We start from the raw sequence: 26,920 nt of genomic DNA on the forward strand, positions 1-26,920 counted from the left end.
CCACATGCTATGGCCAATATATTGTGTGTCAGGGTGGAAGTCCAATAAGCAATGTGTTTCTAGGGAGACCCTCCTTGTCAAACCTGACCAGTCTATATAGTGCTCTGGCAGCAGGAAGAGTGGCTCTCACACCCCCACAGAAAAGGCATCAGAAACTAAAACAATATCAGTTATCACATTGTCACTCTGTTAAGGTGCCATAGATATTAGTGAATGTTTGGGCTCAATCAGTTCCCACACTGAACAGGATAACTTTAGACACATAAGTGTCCCTTAGGGCAATTGACATGGCAGTGACAGCAACTTGCAGACAAACTCAGAGGCAGGGAAAACAATAGTGACTGGACAAGTTTATAAATTTTCTAAACTGCCCAATTGTATTGTTTCAAAAAACTAATGCTCGGGGATGTCATAAACTATTCCATAGACACTGGAAGAATGACTGATCCAGAAAAGGCTAGATCACAAACTATTATCTTATATTTAAGGGCCCTTAATCTTGTACTGCTGCAATGGTAATTCGTTTTGGTGTAACATTCAGGCTTATGTAACCAGTCATTTCAAAGAGAGTCAGGCTTATGTAACCAGTCATTTCATAGAGAAGTAATCTGAATTAACCCAGAGCAGTCAATTCATTTTTAATCAGTCCTATGAACAGTGAATATTTAGCATATGGTTGCTAGGGATTACTGCACTTTGGTTATTGCTGTTTGCTGTGTTAAATAAGTTTGTTTTAACACAATAGGTTTCTTTATAGTACGTTAGTATATAACTTCAAATATAAATTATCTGTAATGGATTTATGCATAGTATACAACTCGGCCTATAGCAGTGTCATCTCTTGAAAGATCCAAAATAGCCAAGCACACAGGAGGTTATTAAAACACTTTGTAAAGTTTATTACAAAAACAAATCCACACTTGCATTGGGGTAAGCAAAGTACAGCATAGCCCTGAAGGAGATGACAGTTCACAGATGGTAAAAGTCTGTACAGTAGTAGTTAGAGGCAAGCCTGTCACAGTGATAAAGCTGAACCTACCAAGGAGTAGACCAAGTAGACTCTGCTGCTTGGTCTATTCCTTGGCAGGTCCAGCTCCATCACTGTGACAGGCTTGCCTCTAACAATTACAGACTTTTACTATCTGTGAACTGTCATCTCCTTTGGGACTATGCTGCACTCTGCTTACTCCAGTGTGGATTTGTATTTATAATAAATGTTATAAAGTGTTTTTTTAACCTCCTCTGCCCTTGGCTATTTTGTTTCTTCTCTGCACATTTTATAGTTCACTCCTTGATCTGTAAACAGAGGAGCTGTGGTGGTTTACCATCCTTCCATGTGGTCCCATCCAAGTGAAAAGTTGTTGTTGTCCATTCATCCATCCATACATCCTTTATATATGGACTTTTTTGGGATACCATAGACTTCTCCTGCGGCATACCTGAGCTTTTACATTTTTATTTCTATATTTATTTCAATCAATCTGTGAGTGTCAAGCATTTTTTACTGTTATCTCCACCTCACTACACACATTTACACCATGCTATGTTATTTATACAACATAGCTTTATATTCTCTGGACAAAAACAAGTGACTAAATGAGTCACAAGACCGCGCCTAGGTAAATAAGTGCAAGCAATATTAAAATAAATTAAATTAAATAAATATATTAAAAATTATATTCCAATTATTTTGAGCTGCTAGTCATAAACAACATGTGTTGGTGAATAATTTGAACAAAGGAAGACAGCGCTCAAATCCGTGCTCAAATATCAGTGACTAATAATCAAAATCTATGCATATATTAATATGACAGTACAAATATCAATGAATAACACATTCAAATAAAGTGACAGTGCACAGTGCAAATAACACAATCCAAATAAAGTGACAGTGCACAAAGAGTCTATATATGATATTTGTGTTTATATTCTCTGCAATGTCATTAACCAGATATCAATCCTACTTTGCTGAAACATTTTGTGGAAAACATGGTTTTTCACATTATTTTTTAAATACAATACTAAATACTACAGTATTGCTGCAATAAGGTACAAAACAAAAAATATCTAATTATAAACTTTAACTTGGGAAGTAAATAGCTCTCCAGGAGAACCAATTCCAATTTAAAGTGGTAGTTAATTATTTCTATAAACTTTTACCTACAGGTAAGCCTATAATAAGGCTATACAATGAAAATCTCCTACACTTGTACTGTTTAGGAGATATTGACACTGCATGCAGCCAATGACATCACTGGCGCATGCGCTCTGAAGAGACGGCATACCTATGCCGTCCATTCATAGCTCTGTGCTGTGGCCGTGACTCCCGCACACATGCACTGGAGTGATGTCATCACGGCTCGGCCAATCAGATGGCTGGAGCACGCAAATCCAGCAGTAAGACCGGATGAAGATGGAAGCCCTGTCAGCAATGACATAAATCAAATATACTATATATATATATATATATATATATATATATATATATATATATATATATATACCTTTATTCACTGAACCTGAACTGTACCCCTAAACCCTAATTTATAAAAGAAAATAATTGCATTCCAAAATTGAATGAATTTTAAACCTAACAATCAAAATATAATAAGCAAATAAGAGTTATAGTAAAATGATATGCAAGAGTAAACAGAAAAAACCGACAGAAACATTCAACATAACAAGTTTAGTTTTGTACACGGTAAGTCACATCATTGTGCACATTATAATCACATACATCTTGTATACATACATTTCACATATATAAATCTTTTTGTGCGCCATGATGTTTGGCACTATTTTTTTCCCATATAGTTTGCAAATGTTTGTTTCAGTGACACTTGTCCGCTTGAGAAAGTCCACACAGGTTTTTTTTTTTTTTTTTTTAGCCACATCTCTTGGTTCATCATATAATTTTTTGTATATATGTTTTTTTTTTAATCTCTTGACTGGATCTCCTGCTATGAATAGATAGCCAGGGTATGGCCAGGATATGGCCTATAATCTGGATAAAGTGAAGTATTATCAACTGACTTTGATCACATGGCTTGAATTTGGCTGTGAATGTGCTTTCACTACAATATTTGGTTGGATTACCACCATATGCATTTGGATGATATACGCTACATCCGTATTTAGCATCACAAGGCCATTCCTGGCTCATTAACCTTTTGACCTGCACCGTATGTTGCAATACTGCTGCAACAGATTGGTTTCTTTCTATCCATACAGCCTCATCATGCAGCTAAAACTCCATGTAGAGGTAAAAAAGTGTGCCAGAAATTCTACCATAAGTAACCCTGGTTGATTTGTTTACTATTGTGACCCAATCTTCCATCTTACCATATATGCGTAATCTAGCAACAGGATCTAGGATCAAATTATCTCATTAAATTGTTTCAGTGCAATCCTATATTAGTATTCTCTGATATTCTTCGGGGCAGAACTCATATATAGTCCAGTTTAGTTTTTGTTGTTTGCAATATTGTGGTCAACATCACTTAATAGGTTGAATGTTTCTATACATTATAATTGTTTTGTGTCTGTTTATTTTTGCACATGATTTTGATTCTAATTCTTCTTTACTTATTATTGTTTATTGTTAAGTCTATAATTCCTTTAATTTCTTCATCTTTTCCTTTCAGGGAATGTGAATATTTTATTGTTTTTATTTTGATGGTTAGAGTTTAAGGGTGCAGTGATTATTAAAGATATATATTTTTAATTTGAAAAATTGTTTATCTATTGATTTTGCCTTTTGACGCTTTATAGCTTTTTGAGGGGAATCTACATCTCATTATACATTGTTGCTCCCACTATGTATAAACAATACAAACAAATTGGGGTTTAATTACTAAGGCTGGGTTCACACTGATGCAGTTGGATTCAGGTTTCCCCACATCCAATTTGCAAGACAGGAGAGTGTGACTGGCTCTCAATGGAGCCGGTTCACACACCCTGGGGGCGGCCGTGGTCCACACTGGAAAAGGGTCCTGTGCATCTTTTGGTGCATTTCAGGTCCAAATTCAGCAAAATTTAAAAAAGACATGATTCACACCTGAAATGGAGAACAGGGACACACCAGACCCCCTGCTGTGAGCCATAGCCGCAGCTAGTCTGAACCCAGTCTTAAGGTAAATAAATGGTGCAATTTGCAAGTGGAGTTGCATTACTTTTTCTTAGTAAATGTAATGTGGTGAAGCTTCACTTTGTAAAGAATACCCAATCAGGGGCACGGAACATAAAAAAAAAAAATATTTTTTGCTCGCACATGATTGGATGAAGGAAATTTACACTCTTTACTAAGCTCTGGGGGAAATGAATGCAACTGCACTTGCAAAGTGCACCGTCTGTTTGCCTTTAGTAAATGAACCCATTGCATTAGAAAAGAAATTACATTGACAAAAAGAAAATCTTCCAAAGTACACACTGGCATAATAAGTGTAGTGGAATTTATTTTTGTACGGTGGAAACTAACATGCTACCATTTCATTTTCCATGCCCTTTGCCTGAAAAATGGTAATGGTTAAAAAAAGACGAGCTTTAGAATACAGTACATGCATTTAATAATACAAACCCAAGAGTGGAGTAGCTCCCTAAGTTGGCAAGAATACACGTTATATGTTTTGATTAAGGCTTAAGAAGAATACAGAATAAACTTTCGATTCAGGCCACACATGCTATAATCTCTGTAGGTCATCAGGTACCAGCAGGGTCACAAATTGTATGCCCTGGTTTAGATGAAAGTATACAGTGTTTGATAGTCCTAACCTGGATGCAACATCATGTGAACAGCCTTATTAGTGCTTCCCCCTTGCTGAGCTTCTTGAAAATTTTGACAGGCAGAAAAAAACATTGTGACCTGTTGGTGGGTTACATCAGCTAAAGACCTTCTAAACACCTGTAAGTAAATTATACACTAACTGAATGACATTTATTTTTGTTAAAGCATTGTGTATTATAAAAAAAAAAAGCATGTTTATCCGAGCAGCTTCTTAATTCTTATCAAAGGTTTGCATTATCCTCAAGTTTTCTTTCTGTTTTCTCATATTCCTATATCAATTTCAGGGTATATATTGGCAATATATATATGAAAGTTCTCATTTATCCAGGTTATAATATATTTAGTAGTAGTTAATCACAATCAACTGCTTTAAAATAAAAAAAAATGTACTAAAGGGTAAAATCCCTAAACCAACTAGCACACCATTAGATACAAAACAGTAATATCACTTCAAATCCAAACTCAAATGCAGCACTCATAAAACAAAAACAAAACTCATAACCATCCAGTATACAGTATGTGTATATAGTAGACTGTCCATGCAAACAAAGGAACTCAATCATGCATTGTAAATGAAATATTCTTCATATTATGTAAAAAACTCCACCAAGTGAAAAAATAAATAACACAATAACACACAAGCTCCCACACAAGTGCCCTGGTCAGAGTCTTACTAAAATAGTATGACCCTCAAGGTGAGAAGTCATATAACGCTTGAATGTCATGGGCTGAAATCCCAGAAATATGATGTTGCTGCTTCACTCCATTTTATATATATATATATATATATATATATATATATATATATCAGCAGCCACTTAGGGGAAAGTGCATGGAAAAATGAGAATGTGTGTAAAATCAATGGTATCCAACATTCATTAAAAACAATGCTACTCACATATATAAAAACAGGCAGCGTTGTGCAAATCAAACTCCCCAGGGGAATACGCAGTTTGCTTCCAGATTCCATAATACATGATGTTTTCTTAAGCATTGGCTCAGACCTACATGTTTCATCAAAAATTACATCTTCTGGTCCCACCTGACCTGGACACTGATGTGGGAGCATGGGATCTGTTGTTCTTTTTACATTACATAAAGATTATTTCATGCACAATTTATTATGGAGTTCCTTTCTTTGTATGGACACTTTACTATAGACACATGTACTAGACGGATATGAGTTTTGTTTTTGTTTTGTGGCCATTGATATGTGATAGTCATACTCAACTAGATTTGTTCTGTAATGCTGAAGTCATTTCACAGCTTATTCATGCAGCTTTTTTAGTTCCAATGGAAGTTCCTATTATCAACAAATTGTCTTGCAATTTGCTCATATTCCTATACCAGTTTCAGGGTATATGCACCAAAATGATTGGTGATATGTCTGTGGAGGCTCTCAGTTATCCAGGTTACGGTATATTTTGTAGTAGTGCTCTGTAATGGTAATGATGATGCTTTGCAGCTTTTTCAAGTTGGTTCTTCAGTTCTACCTCTCTGCAGCCATTTACTGTCTACATATACGCACTTCAATAGTCAGGATTTGCATTTTCAAATATGTAGATATATAAATAAGTAAATAATGCATATAAATCATCTATCAAACATAAAAGTGTCGCGCCAGACAAATAAATGTATAAATAAATATATAAGTGTATATACCAAATGAAATTATATACATGAAAGAAAACACACTTTCTGAAAAATTATACTGCCGTTATAAAGTGCGAATCATACAGTGTGCAAAGAAAGTCCATCAAATAAATCCCATAATCCAACGAATAAGGTAACACCTCCGTGATCGTGTCAGGATTCCCTTCACCATCTAAAGTGGCCTCTCACCTTATTCATACACCCGAGAATCACCCCGGGTCCAAAACAGCTTTTTCCCTCACTGGGGGGTTGTGATTTTAATCCACAAAAGGGGGTAATCCAGGGTCCCACCTCCAATCTCAGGTGACACAGTGTATAAAGGAAGTAAAAGGAAAAAAATCTAGTGCTCTCTGCTTTACTCAATGAGGTAAATTTATTGACAAATGGCCGCACTTACATTGAAAAGCACTCAGTAGTGCATGCACATAAAACCTCTTCATAACAACTCAGGAAGGAATGTGACGACCAGTATGCAGGCCCTTCCCCCTATACGCGTTACATCAGTGCTTTCTCAGCTCGACTTCCTCGGTAGGGGTGCTAACCAGGAAGTCGAGATTTTTTTTCCTTTTACTACCTTTATACACCGTGTCACCTGAGATCGGAGGTGGGACCCTGGATTACCCCCTTTTGTGGATTAACATCACAACCCCCCCAGTGAGGGAAAAAGCTGTTGTAGACCCGGGGTGATTCTCGGGTCTATGAATAAGGTGAGAGGCCAATTTAGATGGTGAAGGGAATCCTGACAACGATCACGGAGGTGTTACCTTATTAGTTGGATTATGCGATTTATTTGATGGACTTTCTAGTCACTTGATTTTGCACACTGTATGATTCGCACTTTATAACGACAGTATCATTTTTCAGAAAGTGTGTTTTCTTTCATGTATATAATTTCATTTGGTATATACACTTATGTATTTATTTATACATTTATTTGTCTGGCGCAACACTTTTATGTTTGATATCTTATTTTGATTGTGAGAAGTGAGCACAATTTTTGGTGTGAGCAGCCGGATATTGAACACAAATTTAGCACATATATCTATATATTTTGTGGTACACATATTTTATAATATGGTTTTTATGATTTCATTTAGTGTCACATTTTTTGCGCTGATAGTTTTTTCTACATTTGCAATGTATATAAATCAGTTGTAAAAATGGCTTTAGGTACATTACTAACATATTTACCTTATGAATTTACAAATGTATTTTGACATGAGTGGTGTAGGCATAAACCCATCTATAAGGAACAGTACAAATTTGAGCTATCTTGCTTTTTTTTTTAAAAGGAAGTTAGGGAGTGTTACATTTGCCCTGTGAACAGCAGCCTATAGAAACAGACATTTCACACATTTTGCAAGCGTTACAGATATTATTTGTGACTCTTGCATGAACACTGGACCATTCATAAGAACGTGTTTTTTTTTTTTTTTTTTTTTTTAAACATAGACCCCTACATTTTTCTATTTAGGTTTTCTTCCAAACACTGAAATCTAATATTTTAGTATTTTTATATTTCTCATAGGAGAAATGCATGCACCTTTGGGGTTAACCTGTCTGCAAAAATATTTTACTCAGTCCATTAAAACAGCTTTTTTTACTGCTCTTTAATTATCTTCCAGAACCTAAAATTAAGTATCTTTTTTATTAAGCAGTTAATTGGCATTTAGGAAGTTTTATTTGGCAACTTAATTAAGCAGCACTGGTAGGTTAAAAAGAATGTTATGATAATATTTCCAAACAGTAGCAGGTTTTGAACATTATATATTGCATTATTTTAAAATAAATTGATATTTTCCATTGGTAGGATCCTATTACAATCATAATGTTCATGTAAAACCCTAACAGAATGCTGTTTTAAACCAATGTATGAACATTTTAATGTCTCTTTTTTTTTTTTTTTTGTTGATTTTTAAATTAAACCATACTTACACATTTAAATAGGGATTCCAATGCATTTTTTTTTATCACTGGCTGCACATTTCAGTTGGTGCAATAACTGCAAAGGCTAGGCACAGTTTAGGTGATTTGTGTTTTTTTCATAGCTATATCTGAATAAATTTTTTTCTAGATTCTGATTTTCTACTTCTGGTGCACGCTTTGCCTAGGCTTCTAACTATAGAGCTCATGTAATATAGATATCATTTTCACCAAGTATGCATTCACTTCAGATACCCAAAACTAATTTAAGTGAATTACAATAAACAGAAATGTTGTCCATACCATCTTGAGTAGATGAAGATTACAAGCTATGATGAAAACGACTACATTAATGAATTAGAACCTGTATAGGTGCAATATTAAACCTGGCAATTTGCTTGAGATGACAGTTGCCTAATCAGGCAGGTGCTAACTGGATTGGGTAATTGTTTTTTGTCTATGGCAGCAGAAAACTCCCTCTGACCATTTTAAGGGAAACATAATTAGGAGAATTGATAAGCTTGCCTGATCACTACTGTTGCCCCACGATATGCAGTAAAAAGGGGGTATCTTCCCAGATATCCTTCCAGATTTTCTAGCTGGTAAACATGCCTCTTGGTAATTGGACCATCATTTATTTTATTTTATGTTTTTTTGCTTTGATACATGTGACTCATGGCAGTGCCATCCCCTCATACCATTTACCCTCACACCTCTTGTGTATTAGTTTAGAATATGTATGAGGATTGGGATCACATCTGGGTGATACTAAATCTTCTCAAAACATCAAAACTAATTATAAAGTTCTGATGCGGTAGTATTTGGTCCTGGTAAGGATCTCTAAATTTCTATCTGGGTACCCTCCAGTTTGTTTTCCTGACTGTGGCCAAGAAGGCATTCATGTCCATATCTGGTGGACCTGCCTTGTTGTGCAACCATTTTCGGATAATATTTTTAGAATGGCCTCTACCCTGAATAACACAATGCTAGATCCAGACCCATCCCTCATGTTGCTGAACCATAATGCTTTGGACTGTACCAGAGCCCAGTTCCGTCTTATACTGCAGATCATGACAGCAGCCGAACAAACCATAGCACGAGCCTGGAAGTCCCCCACACTTTGCATTATTGAAACAAACCACAGGATAACCCAGGCCATGATCCATAGTAATATTGAAGCTACCATCCAAGACAAAATACCGAAACACCTGGCAACCCTAGATGGACCATTTTCTACCCCCTGGTTTCGATGAGTCTCTCCTCGAACCCTGAGTCTTCACCCATTGTAGGAGGTATAGCTTGAGTCCTACACTTGGTCAGAGCCATAAGCCTCCTTCTCTCTCCTTCCTATTTTCCATCTTCTCTTTTTTCTTCCTCCTTCTCTTGACTTATTGTTGTGATTCCAGGCCTTAATATTGCGAGTTATTGCTTCAGTATAGCCCTTGTTTACCAGTGCTGTCCACTTAGTAACTGTTCTGTTTTTGACTTCACTGTTACCTGTGTTTTTGTTGTGTTATATCCTCTTCTCTTATTATGTATGCTGCATACCCATTGTGCAGGTTCTGAACTGATGATACTTATTGGAGTACTCCACGATATGTAAATTGTATGTTTTACTTTATTCTGGAGTAAACTCTGTGTTCTTCTTCAAAATGATTGAACAGAATATGGACAGTAACTTTTTTTATATTTGGCTCCCATTGACATCAATAGGGCTTGGATTTGGTAGCCAAACATTATTTATGTTTTCCAAATGTGCCTCAAACTAGTATCAGGAATGCTCAACTAATCACAAACGTTCTGTGATGTAAAAAATGTAATTATACTGAAAATGCATAACATATCAGGTTGAATATTGAACACTGAATTTTGTTAATTTTTGCACTTTTTCAGCTAACAGCACAAATGATCTTGAGGATTGCCACTGAACCAGTCTTACCATTTAATGCTTTGGATATTGCATTAGAGATTCAGAAACGCATTGAAGGTAATCCATCAGTCTATTATGGGTGGTCCATTCCTTACCAATATATATTTTATTTCATGTTTACGATGGTTAATTTACTCTACACTTTAAATTTTAATCAACACCAGAACAGTTTTTCACTAGGCAGCAAAAATAGTTTATTTTGTCAGTCAAATGTTATCAGTACTTTTCAACAATACTTAATCAGAAGACTTGAAAAAGTCACCTTAAGATATAGACTATACTTATTTATATTGCTATATTATACAATGCTTTACAGACCACACAGTATCATTGAAATTGTTCCCTACTGATTTACTCACCAATAGATAAATAGACTGAACTTGTTGGTGAACTGAACTATGAGAGGAAGGAAACACAGGACAAAAATACAAAGTATATACAGATGGGTTATTTGTGTGATCCAAACCCAAGACCCAGCACTGAGTTTGCATTTCACTAAATGGAAAAACTAAATGACCAGATAGCCTTCTTGTCAGACCTCCAGCTACTTCAACCAGAAGACATTCAATTAAAGTTAGTATCTCTACTGCCACTACATGAACGACTTCCTGCTCCTTTGTTGCTAGGCTGCTGGCAGCTTTCTACATTCTAGTAACGAATTGGTGATAGGTTGTTATGGTGCAAAAAAAACATAATACTGTGGGGTTAACTCAAAATTCATAACAGACCCTTATGCTGGATTTTATGGTACTACCCCATGCACAAAAAAGCCCCCCAAAATCCAAATATTCAGCTTGGCTGGTCAGGAATGAAAGGGATAGTGAACATTTGTCCTATCCTTCTGAAGCATACAAGGCCACATGACCTCAACATTAGGGGGTACATTGCCAGGGATGACCCCCCTGGCAAAGCACCTTATCTTCATATTAACAATGAGAATAAACACTTCCCCTCTCTGATCCTGTGGATGTGGGGATCTGAAGGGAGGACTTCTTGGGATCTGGAAACACCCTTTTATATAAAGAGCTCCCAGATATCACAGTACCCCTGCTTGCTCATACACAAAAAAAAACATACAAAGTAAATAAACACACCCACTGTGACAAATTTATTTCTTTAAACAAGTCCCCATCATCAATCACATGGTCAAGCAATGTAGATCCATGTCAATCAAGATTATCGCCAACCAATGACACAATAAAACACAACACACCAATTCACCAAGATGATCAGCTGCCAACAGACTCTCACTGTAAATTACATTTCCCCAGCAGATAGCATGGTGTAAACGAAGGGATGGGGGATGTTGGCTGATGTCATTGACCATATATGGTCAAGACCATATTTAGTCAATGACATAACTCAGGATTAGGGTTGAGCGGACACCTAGATGTCCGTGTTCGACGGGTTCGGCCGAACTTTAAAAAAAAGTCCGGGTCCGTGTCCCGGACTTTTACCGAACTTTTCCCGGACACCGAACCCCATTGAAGTCAATGGGGACCCGAACTTTAAGGCACTAAAATGGCTCTAAAACACCAAAGGAAAGGGCTAGAGTGCTGCAAATGGCAGCAAAACGTAATTAAGAGCATGGCAAGTGCTCTGCAAACAAATGTGGATAGGGAAATAACTTAAAACAACAAAAAAAAACAGAAAAATAAAACAATGTTCTTCTTCATCTCTGAAGGACGAGGCCCATATGGAGTAGGAGGGAGGTTGAGGTGGTGGTGGATGTGGCGGTGACATAGGCGTGCGCACAGGGTGTGCTGGGTGTGCCTGGGCACACCCTAATCACCTAGGGCACATAGCATTGCCAGTGAGGAGATGGGAAAGATCTCCCTGGGACCTGCTCTGCTCTATTTCTCCTTGCCTACAGGTACATGGCCCCGATACATTACTCTCCCTGCTGGCAAACACATGCATGTGTATTTCAACTTTGGGGTGCACACCTTAATGCAATAGGCTGCGCACACCTATGGGCGGTGTAGGTGGAAGCGGCGGTGGAGGAGGACCAGGGCCGGATTAACAGCATCATGGGCTTGGTGCTGAGGATTTTGAAGGGCCTTAAGGGCCGTGCCTTGCCATGCACCCAGAGGAGGAAGGGTGCAGCCATGCATGCCTAATTCAACATGGGATGCTGTCTCTGAAGCCCATAAACACATCCATGCATCGCCAACTGTCCCTCCTTGTCCGGCCTTCACGCTGTGTGGGGAGGTTCTGAGGGTGCTGCCTGGGGAAGCGAGCATAGAAGCCAGACTTCTGTGTTTACAAGTGACAGAAGAGCGGTAACAGTGAATATGGCCAACCCGGGGCCTATATAAAAGGTAGGGGCCTGGAGCTGCAGCTCCAATAGCCCCTACATTAATCTGGCCCTGAGGAGGAGGACAAGGTAGCCAACACTGCTTCTTTTCAAAAATTTTAAATGAGGGTACACCCCAAAAGAGTGAGAAAGAGCAAAAATGGAACAATGGGTGGGTAAGGTCGGTATCCATTGCTATTCTGCATAAGGTACGGAAAAGTCCCGTGGGATCCATGCCTGGTTCATTTTAATGAACGTGAGCTTGTCCACATTGTCTCTGGACAGGCGGCTGCGCTTGTCTGTTATAACGCCCCCAGCCGTGCTAAATACCCGTTCAGATAATACACTGGCTGCAGGGCACGCCAGCACCTCCAAGGCGTAAAGGGCAAGCTCAGGCCATGTGCCCAATTTGGAGACCCAGAAGTTGAAGGGGGCAGACCCGTCATTCACTACATGTAGGCGTGTGCACACATACTGCTCCACCATGTTGGTAAAATGCTGCCTCCTGCTAAGACGTTCCATCTGAGCTGCTGGTGCTGCTGTTTGTTGTGGCGTGCTGACAAAGCTTTTCCACATTTCGGCCATGCTAACCCTGCCTTCTGAGGTGCTGGCGGTGCCCTGGTTGCGTTGGCGACCTCCTCCTCCTCCTCCCCTGCCTTGTGCTTCCACTGTGGCCCCGCTGTCAGATGGGAATGCCAGCAGCATGGCGTCTACCAGCGTGCGCTTGTACTCGCGCATCTTGCGATCGCGCTCCAGTGAGTGAATTAAGGACGGTACGTTGTCCTTGTAACGGGGATCCAGCAGCGTGGCCACCCAGTAATCAGCACAAGTTAGAATGTGGGCAACTCGGCGGTCGTTGTGGAGACACTGCAGCATGTAATCGCTCATGTGTGCCAGGCTGCCCAGAGGCAACGAAAGGCTGTCCTCTGTGGGAGGTGTATCGTCCGTGTCCTCTGTATCCCCCCAGCCACGCACCAGTGATGGCCATGAGCTGGCCTGGGTGCCACCCTGCTGTGAACATGGTTCCATCTCCTCCTCCAGCTCCTCCTCCTCCTCATCCTCCAGAACTGTGCCCCTGCTGGACAATTGCGTCCCTGGCGTTTGCGTGTGCAGGAACCCACCCTCGGAGCCCCTTGCGAATGACTGCCCTGAAAGCCTTGGAAATGTTACCTCTTCATCCTCCTCCTCCTCCTCATCCTGTGCCACATCCTCTTCCATCATCGCCCGAATTGTTTTTTCAAGGAGGCATAGAAGTGGGATAGTTAAGCTGAGAACGGCGTCATTGCCACTGGCCATGTTGGTGGAGTACTCAAAACAGCGCAACAAGGCACACAGGTCTCGCATGGAGGCCCAGTTATTGGTGGTGAAGTGGTGCTGTTCCGCAGAGCGACTCACGCGTGCGTGCTGCAGCTGAAACTCCACTATGGCCTGCTGCTGCTCGCACAGTCTTTCCAGCATGTGCAAGGTGGAGTTCCACCTTGTGGGCACGTCACATATGAGGCGGTGAGCGGGAAGGCCGAAGTTACGCTGCAGCGCTGCCAGGCGAGCAGCAGCAGGGTGAGAACGCCGAAAGTGCGCACAAACGGCCCGCACTTTCTGCAGCAGCTCTGACATATCGGGGTAGTTTTTAAGGAACCTCTGCACCACCAAATTCAGCACATGCGCCAGGCAAGGGATGTGCGTCAAACCGGCTAGGCCCAGAGCTGCTATGAGATTTCGCCCGTTATCGCACACCACCAGGCCGGGCTTGAGGCTCGCTGGCAGCAACCACTCATTTGTCTGCTGTTCCATGCTCCTCCACAACTCCTGCGCGGTGTGTGGTTTGTCCCCCAAACAGGCAAGTTGTAAAACTGCCTGCTGTCGTTTACCCCTGGCCGTGCTGAAGTTGGTGGTGAAGGTGTTACGCTGTCCGGATGAGGAGGCGGTAGAGGATGAGGAAGCGGAGTAGGAGGAGTTAGGAACAGGAGGCAAACTGAAGCGCCCTGCAATCCTCGGTGGTGGAAGGACATGCGCCAAATTGCTATCCGCCTCAGGCCCATCCGCCACTGCATTTACCCAGTGTGCCGTTAGGGAGATATAACGCCCCTGACCGTGCTTACTGGTCCACGTATCCGTAGTTAGGTGGACCTTGGCACAGATGGCGTTGCGCAGTGCACACCTGATATTTTCCCCCACTTGGTTGTGCAGGGAAGGGATGGCTTGCCTGGAAAAGTAGTGGCGGCTGGGCACGACGTACTGTGGGACAGCCACCGACATAAGGTTTTTAAAACTGTGCGTCTCCACCAGACGGAATGACAGCATTTCAAAGGCCAATAATTTTGAAATGCTGGCATTCAGGGCCAGGGATCGCGGGTGGGTAGGGGGGTACTTCCTCTTCCTCTCAAGTGTTTGGGAGATGGAAAGCTGAACGCTTCCACGGGACATTGTGGAGATGGTTGTTGGTGACCCAGGTGGTGGTGTTGCTGACAGATCGTCTGTTTGCGGGGTGGCAGGTGCCGGTATCACTACAGATGTGGCTGGAGCGGCCGAGACTGCAGCAGAAGAGGAAGCAGGATGAGCCAGAGACGTTTCTTGGTTTTGAAGGTGTGTACTCCACTGCAGCTCGTGCTTTGCACTTAGATGCCTGATCATGCAGGTTGTGCTCAGGTTGAGAAGGTTTATGCCTCGCTTCAAGCTCTGATTGCACAGGGTGCAAACCACTCGTGTCCTGTCATCAGCACATTTTCTAAAGAACTTCCACGCTAGAGAACTCCTTTGAGCTGACTTTGGTGCGCTCGTTCCCTTGCTGCGTTGGGCAGTAGCGGGCGTAGTGTCTAGGGCACGGCCGCTCCGCTTCTGCACCCTGCTCCCTCTTCTGCTGTGCTGGTGGCTCTGTGCGACCACCGCCTCTTCCTCCAAACTACTCAGGTCACCTGCATGACGTTCATTCCATGTGGGGTCGAGGACCTCATCGTCCTCCACATCATCTTCCACCCAGTCTTCACCCCTGCCCTCCTTGTCGGTCTCCACAATGCTGAACGCCGCAGCAGTTGGCACCTGCGTTTCGTCATCATCGGAGACGTGCTGCGATGATCCTTGCATGTACTCATCTTGAGAAATAAGTGGTTGGGCATCGCTGCACTCAATCTCTTCCACTTCTGGGGCAGGGCTAGGTGGATGGCCCTGGGAAACCCTGCTGACAGAGTCCTCAAAAAGAATAAGAGACTGCTGTATGGCTTGGGGCTCAGACTGCTGGCCTGATTTGCAAGGGGGTGAGGTGAAAGACGGTTGGACATTGGCTGCAGGTGCCAACTCTGACCTTTCTGCAGTAGACTGGGTGGGAGACAATGTGAAGGAACTGGAGGCACTGTCAGCAGCAAACCAATCTACTATCGCCTCAACTTGTTCTGGCCTCATCACTTCTAGGGGCGTTTGATGCCCTACCAAATACTGATGCAGGTTCTGTCGCCTACTCACACTTGAGGAAGGTGTTTCACTTGTGCGTGTAGCTGGCACAGATCGACCACGTCCTCTCCTTGCAACAGGAGCTCTACCAGCAGCACCACGACCCAGGCCACGGCCCTTATTTGACGGTCTCCTCATATTTCTGTAATTTAAGATCTTGCCCTAGAAAGGTTTTTATTGAATAGCGGAATAGGAAATATGATCCAAAAAAGTGTATGTATCTCGCACGTACAAAACCACACTAGGCCCCAATTACTATTGTTTCTACCCCTAAAAGGATGGATGAGGAGTAGGAGGAGTATGGAACAGACAGCACCCTCAAATCTTCAGAAGTATGAGATGAACCCCAAAAACTTGGAAAGGTGGATCTCACACGTACCGACACAGACTATCCCGCAATTCAATTGATCCTCAAAGGTTTTTATTGAATAGCGGAATAGGAAATATGATCAAAAAAAGTGTATGTATCTCGCACGTACACAACCACACTAGGCCCCAATTACTATTGTTTGTACCCCTAAAAGGATGGATGAGGAGTAGGAGGAGGAGTATGGAACAGGCAGCACCCTCAAATCTTCAGAAGTATGAGATGAACCCCAAAAACTTGGAAAGGTGGATCTCACACGTACCGACACAGACTATCCCGCAATTCAATTGATCCTCAAAGGTTTTTATTGAATAGCGGAATAGGAAATATGATCAAAAAAAGTGTATGTATCTCGCACGTACACAACCACACTAGGCCCCAATTACTATTGTTTGTACCCCTAAAAGGATGGTTGAGCAGTGGGAGCAGGAGTATGGAACAGGCAGCACCCTCAAATCTTCAGAAGTATGAGATGAACCCCAACAACTTGGAAAGGTGGATCTCACACGTACCGACACAGACTATCTCGCAATTGAATTGATCCCCAAAGGTTTTAATTGAATAGCGGAATAGAAAATATGATCAAAAAGAAAGTGTATGTATCTCGCACGTACACCACCACACTAGGCCCCAACTACTATTGTTTGTACCCCTAAAAGGATGGTTGAGCAGTAGGAGGAGGAGTATGGAACAGGCAGCACCCTCAAATCTTCAGAAGTATGAGATGAACCCCAAAAACTTGGAAAGGTGGATCTCTCTCACACGTACCAACACAGACTATCCCCCAATTTAACTGATCCCCAAAGGTTTTTGATTAAATAGCGGAATAGAAAATATGATCCAAAAAAAGTGTATGTATATCACACGTACACAACCACACTAGGCCCCAATTACTATTGTTTGTACCCCTAAAAGGCTAGATGAGGAGTAGGGGGGGTATGGAACAGGCAGCACCCTCAAACCTTCAGAAGTATGAGATGAACCCCAACAACTTGGAAAGGTGGATCTCTCTCACACGTACCAACACAGACTATCCCCCAATTTAACTGATCCCCAAAGGTTTTTGATTAAATAGCGGAATAGAAAATATGATCCAAAAAAAGTGTATGTATATCACACGTACACAACCACACTAGGCCCCAATTACTATTGTTTGTACCCCTAAAAGGCTAGATGAGGAGTAGGGGGGGTATGGAACAGGCAGCACCCTCAAACCTTCAGAAGTATGAGATGAACCCCAACAACTTGGAAAGGTGGATCTCTCTCACACGTACCAACACAGACTATCCCCCAATTTAACTGATCCCCAAAAGTTTTTGATTAAATAGCGGAATAGAAAATATGATCCAAAAAAAGTGTATGTATATCACACGTACACAACCACACTAGGCCCCAATTACTATTGTTTGTACCCCTAAAAGGCTAGATGAGGAGTAGGGGGGGTATGGAACAGGCAGCACCCTCAAACCTTCAGAAGTATGAGATGAACCCCAACAACTTGGAAAGGTGGATCTCTCTCACACGTACCAACACAGACTATCCCCCAATTTAACTGATCCCCAAAGGTTTTTGATTAAATAGCGGAATAGAAAATATGATCCAAAAAAAGTGTATGTATATCACACGTACACAACCACACTAGGCCCCAATTACTATTGTTTGTACCCCTAAAAGGCTAGGAGTAGGGGGAGTATGGAACAGGCAGCACCCTCAAACCTTCAGAAGTATGAGATGAACCCCAACAACTTGGAAAGGTGGATCTCTCTCACACGTACCAACACAGACTATCCCCCAATTTAACTGATCCCCAAAGGTTTTTGATTAAATAGCGGAATAGAAAATATGATCCAAAAAAAGTGTATGTATATCACACGTACACAACCACACTAGGCCCCAATTACTATTGTTTGTACCCCTAAAAGGCTAGATGAGGAGTAGGGGGGGTATGGAACAGGCAGCACCCTCAAATCTTCAGAAGTATGAGATGAACCCCAAAAACTTGGAAAGGTGGATCTCTCTCACACGTACCAACACAGACTATCCCCCAATTTAACTGATCCCCAAAGGTTTTTGATTAAATAGCGGAATAGAAAATATGATCCAAAAAAAGTGTATGTATATCACACGTACACAACCACACTAGGCCCCAATTACTATTGTTTGTACCCCTAAAAGGCTAGATGAGGAGTAGGGGGGGTATGGAACAGGCAGCACCCTCAAACCTTCAGAAGTATGAGATGAACCCCAACAACTTGGAAAGGTGGATCTCTCTCACACGTACCAACACAGACTATCCCCCAATTTAACTGATCCCCAAAGGTTTTTGATTAAATAGCGGAATAGAAAATATGATCCAAAAAAAGTGTATGTATATCACACGTACACAACCACACTAGGCCCCAATTACTATTGTTTGTACCCCTAAAAGGCTAGATGAGGAGTAGGGGGGTATGGAACAGGCAGCACCCTCAAACCTTCAGAAGTATGAGATGAACCCCAACAACTTGGAAAGGTGGATCTCTCTCACACGTACCAACACAGACTATCCCCCAATTTAACTGATCCCCAAAGGTTTTTGATTAAATAGCGGAATAGAAAATATGATCCAAAAAAAGTGTATGTATATCACACGTACACAACCACACTAGGCCCCAATTACTATTGTTTGTACCCCTAAAAGGCTAGATGAGGAGTAGGGGGGGTATGGAACAGGCAGCACCCTCAAACCTTCAGAAGTATGAGATGAACCCCAACAACTTGGAAAGGTGGATCTCTCTCACACGTACCAACACAGACTATCCCCCAATTTAACTGATCCCCAAAGGTTTTTGATTAAATAGCGGAATAGAAAATATGATCCAAAAAAAGTGTATGTATATCACACGTACACAACCACACTGGGCCCCAATTACTATTGTTTGTACCCCTAAAAGGCTAGATGAGGAGTAGGGGGAGTATGGAACAGGCAGCACCCTCAAACCTTCAGAAGTATGAGATGAACCCCAACAACTTGGAAAGGTGGATCTCTCTCACACGTACCAACACAGACTATCCCCCAATTTAACTGATCCCCAAAGGTTTTTGATTAAATAGCGGAATAGAAAATATGATCCAAAAAAAGTGTATGTATATCACACGTACACAACCACACTGGGCCCCAATTACTATTGTTTGTACCCCTAAAAGGCTAGATGAGGAGTAGGGGGAGTATGGAACAGGCAGCACCCTCAAACCTTCAGAAGTATGAGATGAACCCCAACAACTTGGAAAGGTGGATCTCTCTCACACGTACCAACACAGACTATCCCCCAATTTAACTGATCCCCAAAGGTTTTTGATTAAATAGCGGAATAGAAAATATGATCCAAAAAAAGTGTATGTATATCACACGTACACAACCACACTAGGCCCCAATTACTATTGTTTGTACCCCTAAAAGGCTAGGAGTAGGGGGAGTATGGAACAGGCAGCACCCTCAAACCTTCAGAAGTATGAGATGAACCCCAACAACTTGGAAAGGTGGATCTCTCTCACACGTACCAACACAGACTATCCCCCAATTTAACTGATCCCCAAAGGTTTTTGATTAAATAGCGGAATAGAAAATATGATCCAAAAAAAGTGTATGTATATCACACGTACACAACCACACTAGGCCCCAATTACTATTGTTTGTACCCCTAAAAGGCTAGATGAGGAGTAGGGGGGGTATGGAACAGGCAGCACCCTCAAACCTTCAGAAGTATGAGATGAACCCCAACAACTTGGAAAGGTGGATCTCTCTCACACGTACCAACACAGACTATCCCCCAATTTAACTGATCCCCAAAGGTTTTTGATTAAATAGCGGAATAGAAAATATGATCCAAAAAAAGTGTATGTATATCACACGTACACAACCACACTAGGCCCCAATTACTATTGTTTGTACCCCTAAAAGGCTAGATGAGGAGTAGGGGGGGTATGGAACAGGCAGCACCCTCAAACCTTCAGAAGTATGAGATGAACCCCAACAACTTGGAAAGGTGGATCTCTCTCACACGTACCAACACAGACTATCCCCCAATTTAACTGATCCCCAAAGGTTTTTGATTAAATAGCGGAATAGAAAATATGATCCAAAAAAAGTGTATGTATATCACACGTACACAACCACACTAGGCCCCAATTACTATTGTTTGTACCCCTAAAAGGCTAGATGAGGAGTAGGGGGGGTATGGAACAGGCAGCACCCTCAAACCTTCAGAAGTATGAGATGAACCCCAACAACTTGGAAAGGTGGATCTCTCTCACACGTACCAACACAGACTATCCCCCAATTTAACTGATCCCCAAAGGTTTTTGATTAAATAGCGGAATAGAAAATATGATCCAAAAAAAGTGTATGTATATCACACGTACACAACCACACTAGGCCCCAATTACTATTGTTTGTACCCCTAAAAGGCTAGATGAGGAGTAGGGGGGGTATGGAACAGGCAGCACCCTCAAATCTTCAGAAGTATGAGATGAACCCCAAAAACTTGGAAAGGTGGATCTCTCTCACACGTACCAACACAGACTATCCCCCAATTTAACTGATCCCCAAAGGTTTTTGATTAAATAGCGGAATAGAAAATATGATCCAAAAAAAGTGTATGTATATCACACGTACACAACCACACTAGGCCCCAATTACTATTGTTTGTACCCCTAAAAGGCTAGATGAGGAGTAGGGGGGGTATGGAACAGGCAGCACCCTCAAACCTTCAGAAGTATGAGATGAACCCCAACAACTTGGAAAGGTGGATCTCTCTCACACGTACCAACACAGACTATCCCCCAATTTAACTGATCCCCAAAGGTTTTTGATTAAATAGCGGAATAGAAAATATGATCCAAAAAAAGTGTATGTATATCACACGTACACAACCACACTAGGCCCCAATTACTATTGTTTGTACCCCTAAAAGGCTAGATGAGGAGTAGGGGGGGTATGGAACAGGCAGCACCCTCAAACCTTCAGAAGTATGAGATGAACCCCAACAACTTGGAAAGGTGGATCTCTCTCACACGTACCAACACAGACTATCCCCCAATTTAACTGATCCCCAAAGGTTTTTGATTAAATAGCGGAATAGAAAATATGATCCAAAAAAAGTGTATGTATATCACACGTACACAACCACACTGGGCCCCAATTACTATTGTTTGTACCCCTAAAAGGCTAGATGAGGAGTAGGGGGAGTATGGAACAGGCAGCACCCTCAAACCTTCAGAAGTATGAGATGAACCCCAACAACTTGGAAAGGTGGATCTCTCTCACACGTACCAACACAGACTATCCCCCAATTTAACTGATCCCCAAAGGTTTTTGATTAAATAGCGGAATAGTAAATATGATCCAAAAAAAGTGTATGTATATCACACGTACACAACCACACTGGGCCCCAATTACTATTGTTTGTACCCCTAAAAGGCTAGATGAGGAGTAGGGGGAGTATGGAACAGGCAGCACCCTCAAACCTTCAGAAGTATGAGATGAACCCCAACAACTTGGAAAGGTGGATCTCTCTCACACGTACCAACACAGACTATCCCCCAATTTAACTGATCCCCAAAGGTTTTTGATTAAATAGCGGAATAGAAAATATGATCCAAAAAAAGTGTATGTATATCACACGTACACAACCACACTAGGCCCCAATTACTATTGTTTGTACCCCTAAAAGGCTAGATGAGGAGTAGGGGGGGTATGGAACAGGCAGCACCCTCAAACCTTCAGAAGTATGAGATGAACCCCAACAACTTGGAAAGGTGGATCTCTCTCACACGTACCAACACAGACTATCCCCCAATTTAACTGATCCCCAAAGGTTTTTGATTAAATAGCGGAATAGAAAATATGATCCAAAAAAAGTGTATGTATATCACACGTACACAACCACACTGGGCCCCAATTACTATTGTTTGTACCCCTAAAAGGCTAGATGAGGAGTAGGGGGAGTATGGAACAGGCAGCACCCTCAAACCTTCAGAAGTATGAGATGAACCCCAACAACTTGGAAAGGTGGATCTCTCTCACACGTACCAACACAGACTATCCCCCAATTTAACTGATCCCCAAAGGTTTTTGATTAAATAGCGGAATAGTAAATATGATCCAAAAAAAGTGTATGTATATCACACGTACACAACCACACTGGGCCCCAATTACTATTGTTTGTACCCCTAAAAGGCTAGATGAGGAGTAGGGGGAGTATGGAACAGGCAGCACCCTCAAACCTTCAGAAGTATGAGATGAACCCCAACAACTTGGAAAGGTGGATCTCTCTCACACGTACCAACACAGACTATCCCCCAATTTAACTGATCCCCAAAGGTTTTTGATTAAATAGCGGAATAGAAAATATGATCCAAAAAAAGTGTATGTATATCACACGTACACAACCACACTAGGCCCCAATTACTATTGTTTGTACCCCTAAAAGGCTAGATGAGGAGTAGGGGGGGTATGGAACAGGCAGCACCCTCAAACCTTCAGAAGTATGAGATGAACCCCAACAACTTGGAAAGGTGGATCTCTCTCACACGTACCAACACAGACTATCCCCCAATTTAACTGATCCCCAAAGGTTTTTGATTAAATAGCGGAATAGAAAATATGATCCAAAAAAAGTGTATGTATATCACACGTACACAACCACACTAGGCCCCAATTACTATTGTTTGTACCCCTAAAAGGCTAGGAGTAGGGGGAGTATGGAACAGGCAGCACCCTCAAACCTTCAGAAGTATGAGATGAACCCCAACAACTTGGAAAGGTGGATCTCTCTCACACGTACCAACACAGACTATCCCCCAATTTAACTGATCCCCAAAGGTTTTTGATTAAATAGCGGAATAGAAAATATGATCCAAAAAAAGTGTATGTATATCACACGTACACAACCACACTAGGCCCCAATTACTATTGTTTGTACCCCTAAAAGGCTAGATGAGGAGTAGGGGGAGTATGGAACAGGCAGCACCCTCAAATCTTCAGAAGTATGAGATTGTGTTCACTGTACCCCACAAAGATTGAGTTCACTGCACCCCACAATGATTGTGTTCACTGCACCCCACAAAGATTGTGTTCACTGCACCTCACAAAGATTGTGTTCACTGTACCCCCCAAAGATTGTGTTCACTGCACCCCACAAAGATTCTGTTCACTGTACCCCACAAAGATTGTGTTCACTGCACCCTAAAAGGATGTTGTTCACTGCACCCCACAAAGATTGTGTTCACTGCACCCTAAAAGGATGTTGTTCACTGCACCCCAAAAAGATTGTGTTCACTGTACCCCCCCAAAGATTGTGTTCACTGCACCCCACAAAGATTGTGTTCACTGCACCCCAAAAAGATTGTGTTCACTGTACCCCCCAAAGATTGTGTTCACTGCACCCCAAAAAGATTGTGTTCACTGTACCCCCCAAAGATTGTGTTCACTGCACCCCACAAAGATTCTGTTCACTGTACCCCACAAAGATTGTGTTCACTGCACCCCAAAAAGATTGTGTTCACTGTACCCCCCCAAAGATTGTGTTCACTGCACCCCACAAAGATTCTGTTCACTGCACCCCACAAAGGATTTTGTTCACTGCACCCCAAAAAGATTGTGTTCACTGCACCCCAAAAAGGATTTTGATCACTGCACCCCAAAAAGGATGTTGTTCACTGCACCCCAAAAATGATTTTGTTCACTCCACCCCAAAAAGATTGTGTTCACTGCACCCCACAAAGATTGTGTTCACTGCACCCCAAAAAGATTGTGTTCACTGTACCCCCCAAAGATTGTGTTCACTGCACCCCACAAAGATTCTGTTCACTGTACCCCACAAAGATTGTGTTCACTGCACCCCAAAAAGATTGTGTTCACTGCACCCCAAAAAGGATGTTGTTCACTGCACCCCAAAAAGGATGTTGTTCACTCCACCCCAAAAAGATTGTGTTCACTGCACCCCACAAAGATTGTGTTCACTGCACCCCAAAAAGATTGTGTTCACTGCACCCCAAAAATGATTTTGTTCACTGCACCCCAAAAAGGATTTTGTTCACTGCACCCCAAAAAGGATGTTGTTCACTCCACCCCAAAAAGATTGTGTTCACTGCACCCCAAAAAGATTGTGTTCACTGCACCCCACAAAGGATTTTGTTCACTGCACCCCAAAAAGATTGTGTTCACTGCACCCCAAAAAGGATGTTGTTCACTGCACCCCAAAAAGGATTTTGTTCACTGCACCCCAAAAAGATTGTGTTCACTGCACCCCACAAAGGATTTTGTTCACTGCACCCCACAAAGATTGTGTTCACTGCACACCAAAAAGGATTGTGTTCACTGCACCCCAAAAAGATTTTGTTCACTGCACCCCAAAAAGATTGTGTTCACTGCAGCCCAAAAAGATTGTGTTCACTGCAGCCCAAAAAGATTGTGTTCACTGCAGCCCAAAAAGATTGTGTTCACTGCAGCCCAAAAAGATTGTGTTCACTGCAGCCCAAAAAGATTGTGTTCACTGCAGCTCACACACAGAAAAATGGATGTGGATCACTGACACCTGCCTATCTCCAATCCCACACCACACAGCAATATCGATTGTAGTTTGTAGAACACAGTTTCCCTAAAATTCAGCAGACTCTGTCCCTAACAGGATTGAGAAGAGATCGTAGATCAGGATTGAGTGCAGATTCACCCCACCCCCCACACAGCAATATCGATTGTAGTTTGTAGAAGACACTGACCCTATAATTCAGCAGACTCTATCCCTAAAATGCCTACAACTCGCCCTGCCTAAACACTCCGACCTGCCCCTCAATTCTATCCGGACACAAATGGTTTTTTCCTGCCTATCTTTCCCTAATCAGCAGCCAGCACATTGATGTGTGCTCTGTCCCTTAGCTAAGCAGCAGAATGACGCTGCTGCGGCGGCTGCCTCGAACTTATAAAGACTTGGTCACATGCTTCAGACGGCCAATCACAGCTACTAAGACATTTGCAGGCATGGCTGGGATGGCTTAAGGCACACCAGTTAAACGATTGTTGATTGGCTGTTGAAAGCCCGCCATGAAAAGAGCGCCAAAGCATGCAAAACCCGGAAATAAAACGACCGAACACGGATTTTTACCCGAACATACAGTAAAGTGTCCGTGTCCGTGTTCGGGTAAAAAAAATCCAATTATTCGGTACGAACACGAATAATACAGTCCGTGTTCGCTCAACACTACTCAGGATCTCTCACCCCTTTGTTTACATTCAGATGCATGCTAAGGAAATGTCATTCACAGTGAGAGCCCATCAGGAGTAGATCATCTCAGTGTGTATTGTTTTGGTTAATTAATGATTTTCTATTTGTGTGTTTGGCTTGTATTATTTTTGTTTATATATATATATATATATATATATATATATATATATATATACTTATATATATATAGTATATCACCATATATATATATATATATATATATATATATATATATATATATATATATATATATATATATATATATATATAGTGTTCCCTTAACTGAATACATAAACACTAGCAGCGCTATAGGACAGTCTCTAAAGTCCCAAGACTCAAACTAATGAGTCGATGGCCTCCGTTGAAGTCCTTTGGTGACGAAACGCGTTAGGACGTGTGCACGTGGTCACCCCGGCAACCCTGAGTGTCTGACATCACACCCAGGTACCCAGAAGTCTGCCGGCTGGTACCGAGCCGCGGTTAGTACGAGGATCGTAACCGGTGGTGGAGCGCGCAGCCATAAGGGTGCCTTTACATTTACTATGCTGAGTTTTAATGCCGGAAATGTGAGTGTATTTTATGGAATATTTTAATGCAATAAAACCTTTTTGTACAGTATGCACTATGAGTTCCCCTTTGTGATTACATGGTGTTGCTGTGATCGGGAGACATCGGGAGAATCGTTCTGCTGACTATTAGGGATGATCGAACTTTTGAAAAGTTTGGTTCGACCAGAACACCCAAACTTCCCAAAAGTTCGGCCCGGATTTCAGAACCCCATTGAAATCAATGGGACCCGAACTTCGGTAATCAAAAAACACAATTTTGAAGCCCTAAAACCCAATAAATGCCCCTAAAAAGTGCCTAGGGTTCTGGGTCATGCCCCAGGGACTATTAATCACACAAAAAATGTTCTTAAAATTTTTCATTTTTGATAAAGAGCCAATTATTGAAAAAAAAAAAAAAAAGAGATTTTTTTGATTTTGACTTTGGATTTAGTGTCTGGGGGGTCTAAAAGGTGTACCTGTGAAGTTTCAGCTCTGTAGCATGTCCAGAACCATAAAAAAAAAAAGATTGTTTGCATTATGTCACTTATAGAACAGGGATATGGCTTCGCTTTTTCACACCTTGCCGGTTTTGTAGCAAGCGTTTTTTTGGGCATTTTTTGGGGGTTATTGGAGGCAGGAATAACATCAGAACTTCTGTGTAGGGGTATATATATATACACACACACTTATATGTATATATACCCATACACATA

At 41.7% G+C, this 26,920-nt stretch overlaps 1 protein-coding gene across 1 annotated transcript in view; it reads left to right on the forward strand.

Annotated features, from left to right (window-relative positions):
- Window positions 1–26,920, forward strand: part of NAALADL2 (N-acetylated alpha-linked acidic dipeptidase like 2) — a 1,571,070-nt gene that overhangs the window by 1,421,694 nt on the left and 122,456 nt on the right. The window contains exon 12 of the mRNA XM_082249039.1: window positions 10,253–10,346. Within this exon, the coding sequence (XP_082105165.1) occupies window positions 10,253–10,346 (94 nt within the window). The remainder of the gene's footprint in view (window positions 1–10,252; window positions 10,347–26,920) is intronic.

This window comes from Pelophylax lessonae, assembly GCF_965119305.1.
Source record: "Pelophylax lessonae genome assembly, chromosome: 3".
Taxonomy (NCBI): domain Eukaryota; kingdom Metazoa; phylum Chordata; class Amphibia; order Anura; family Ranidae; genus Pelophylax; species Pelophylax lessonae.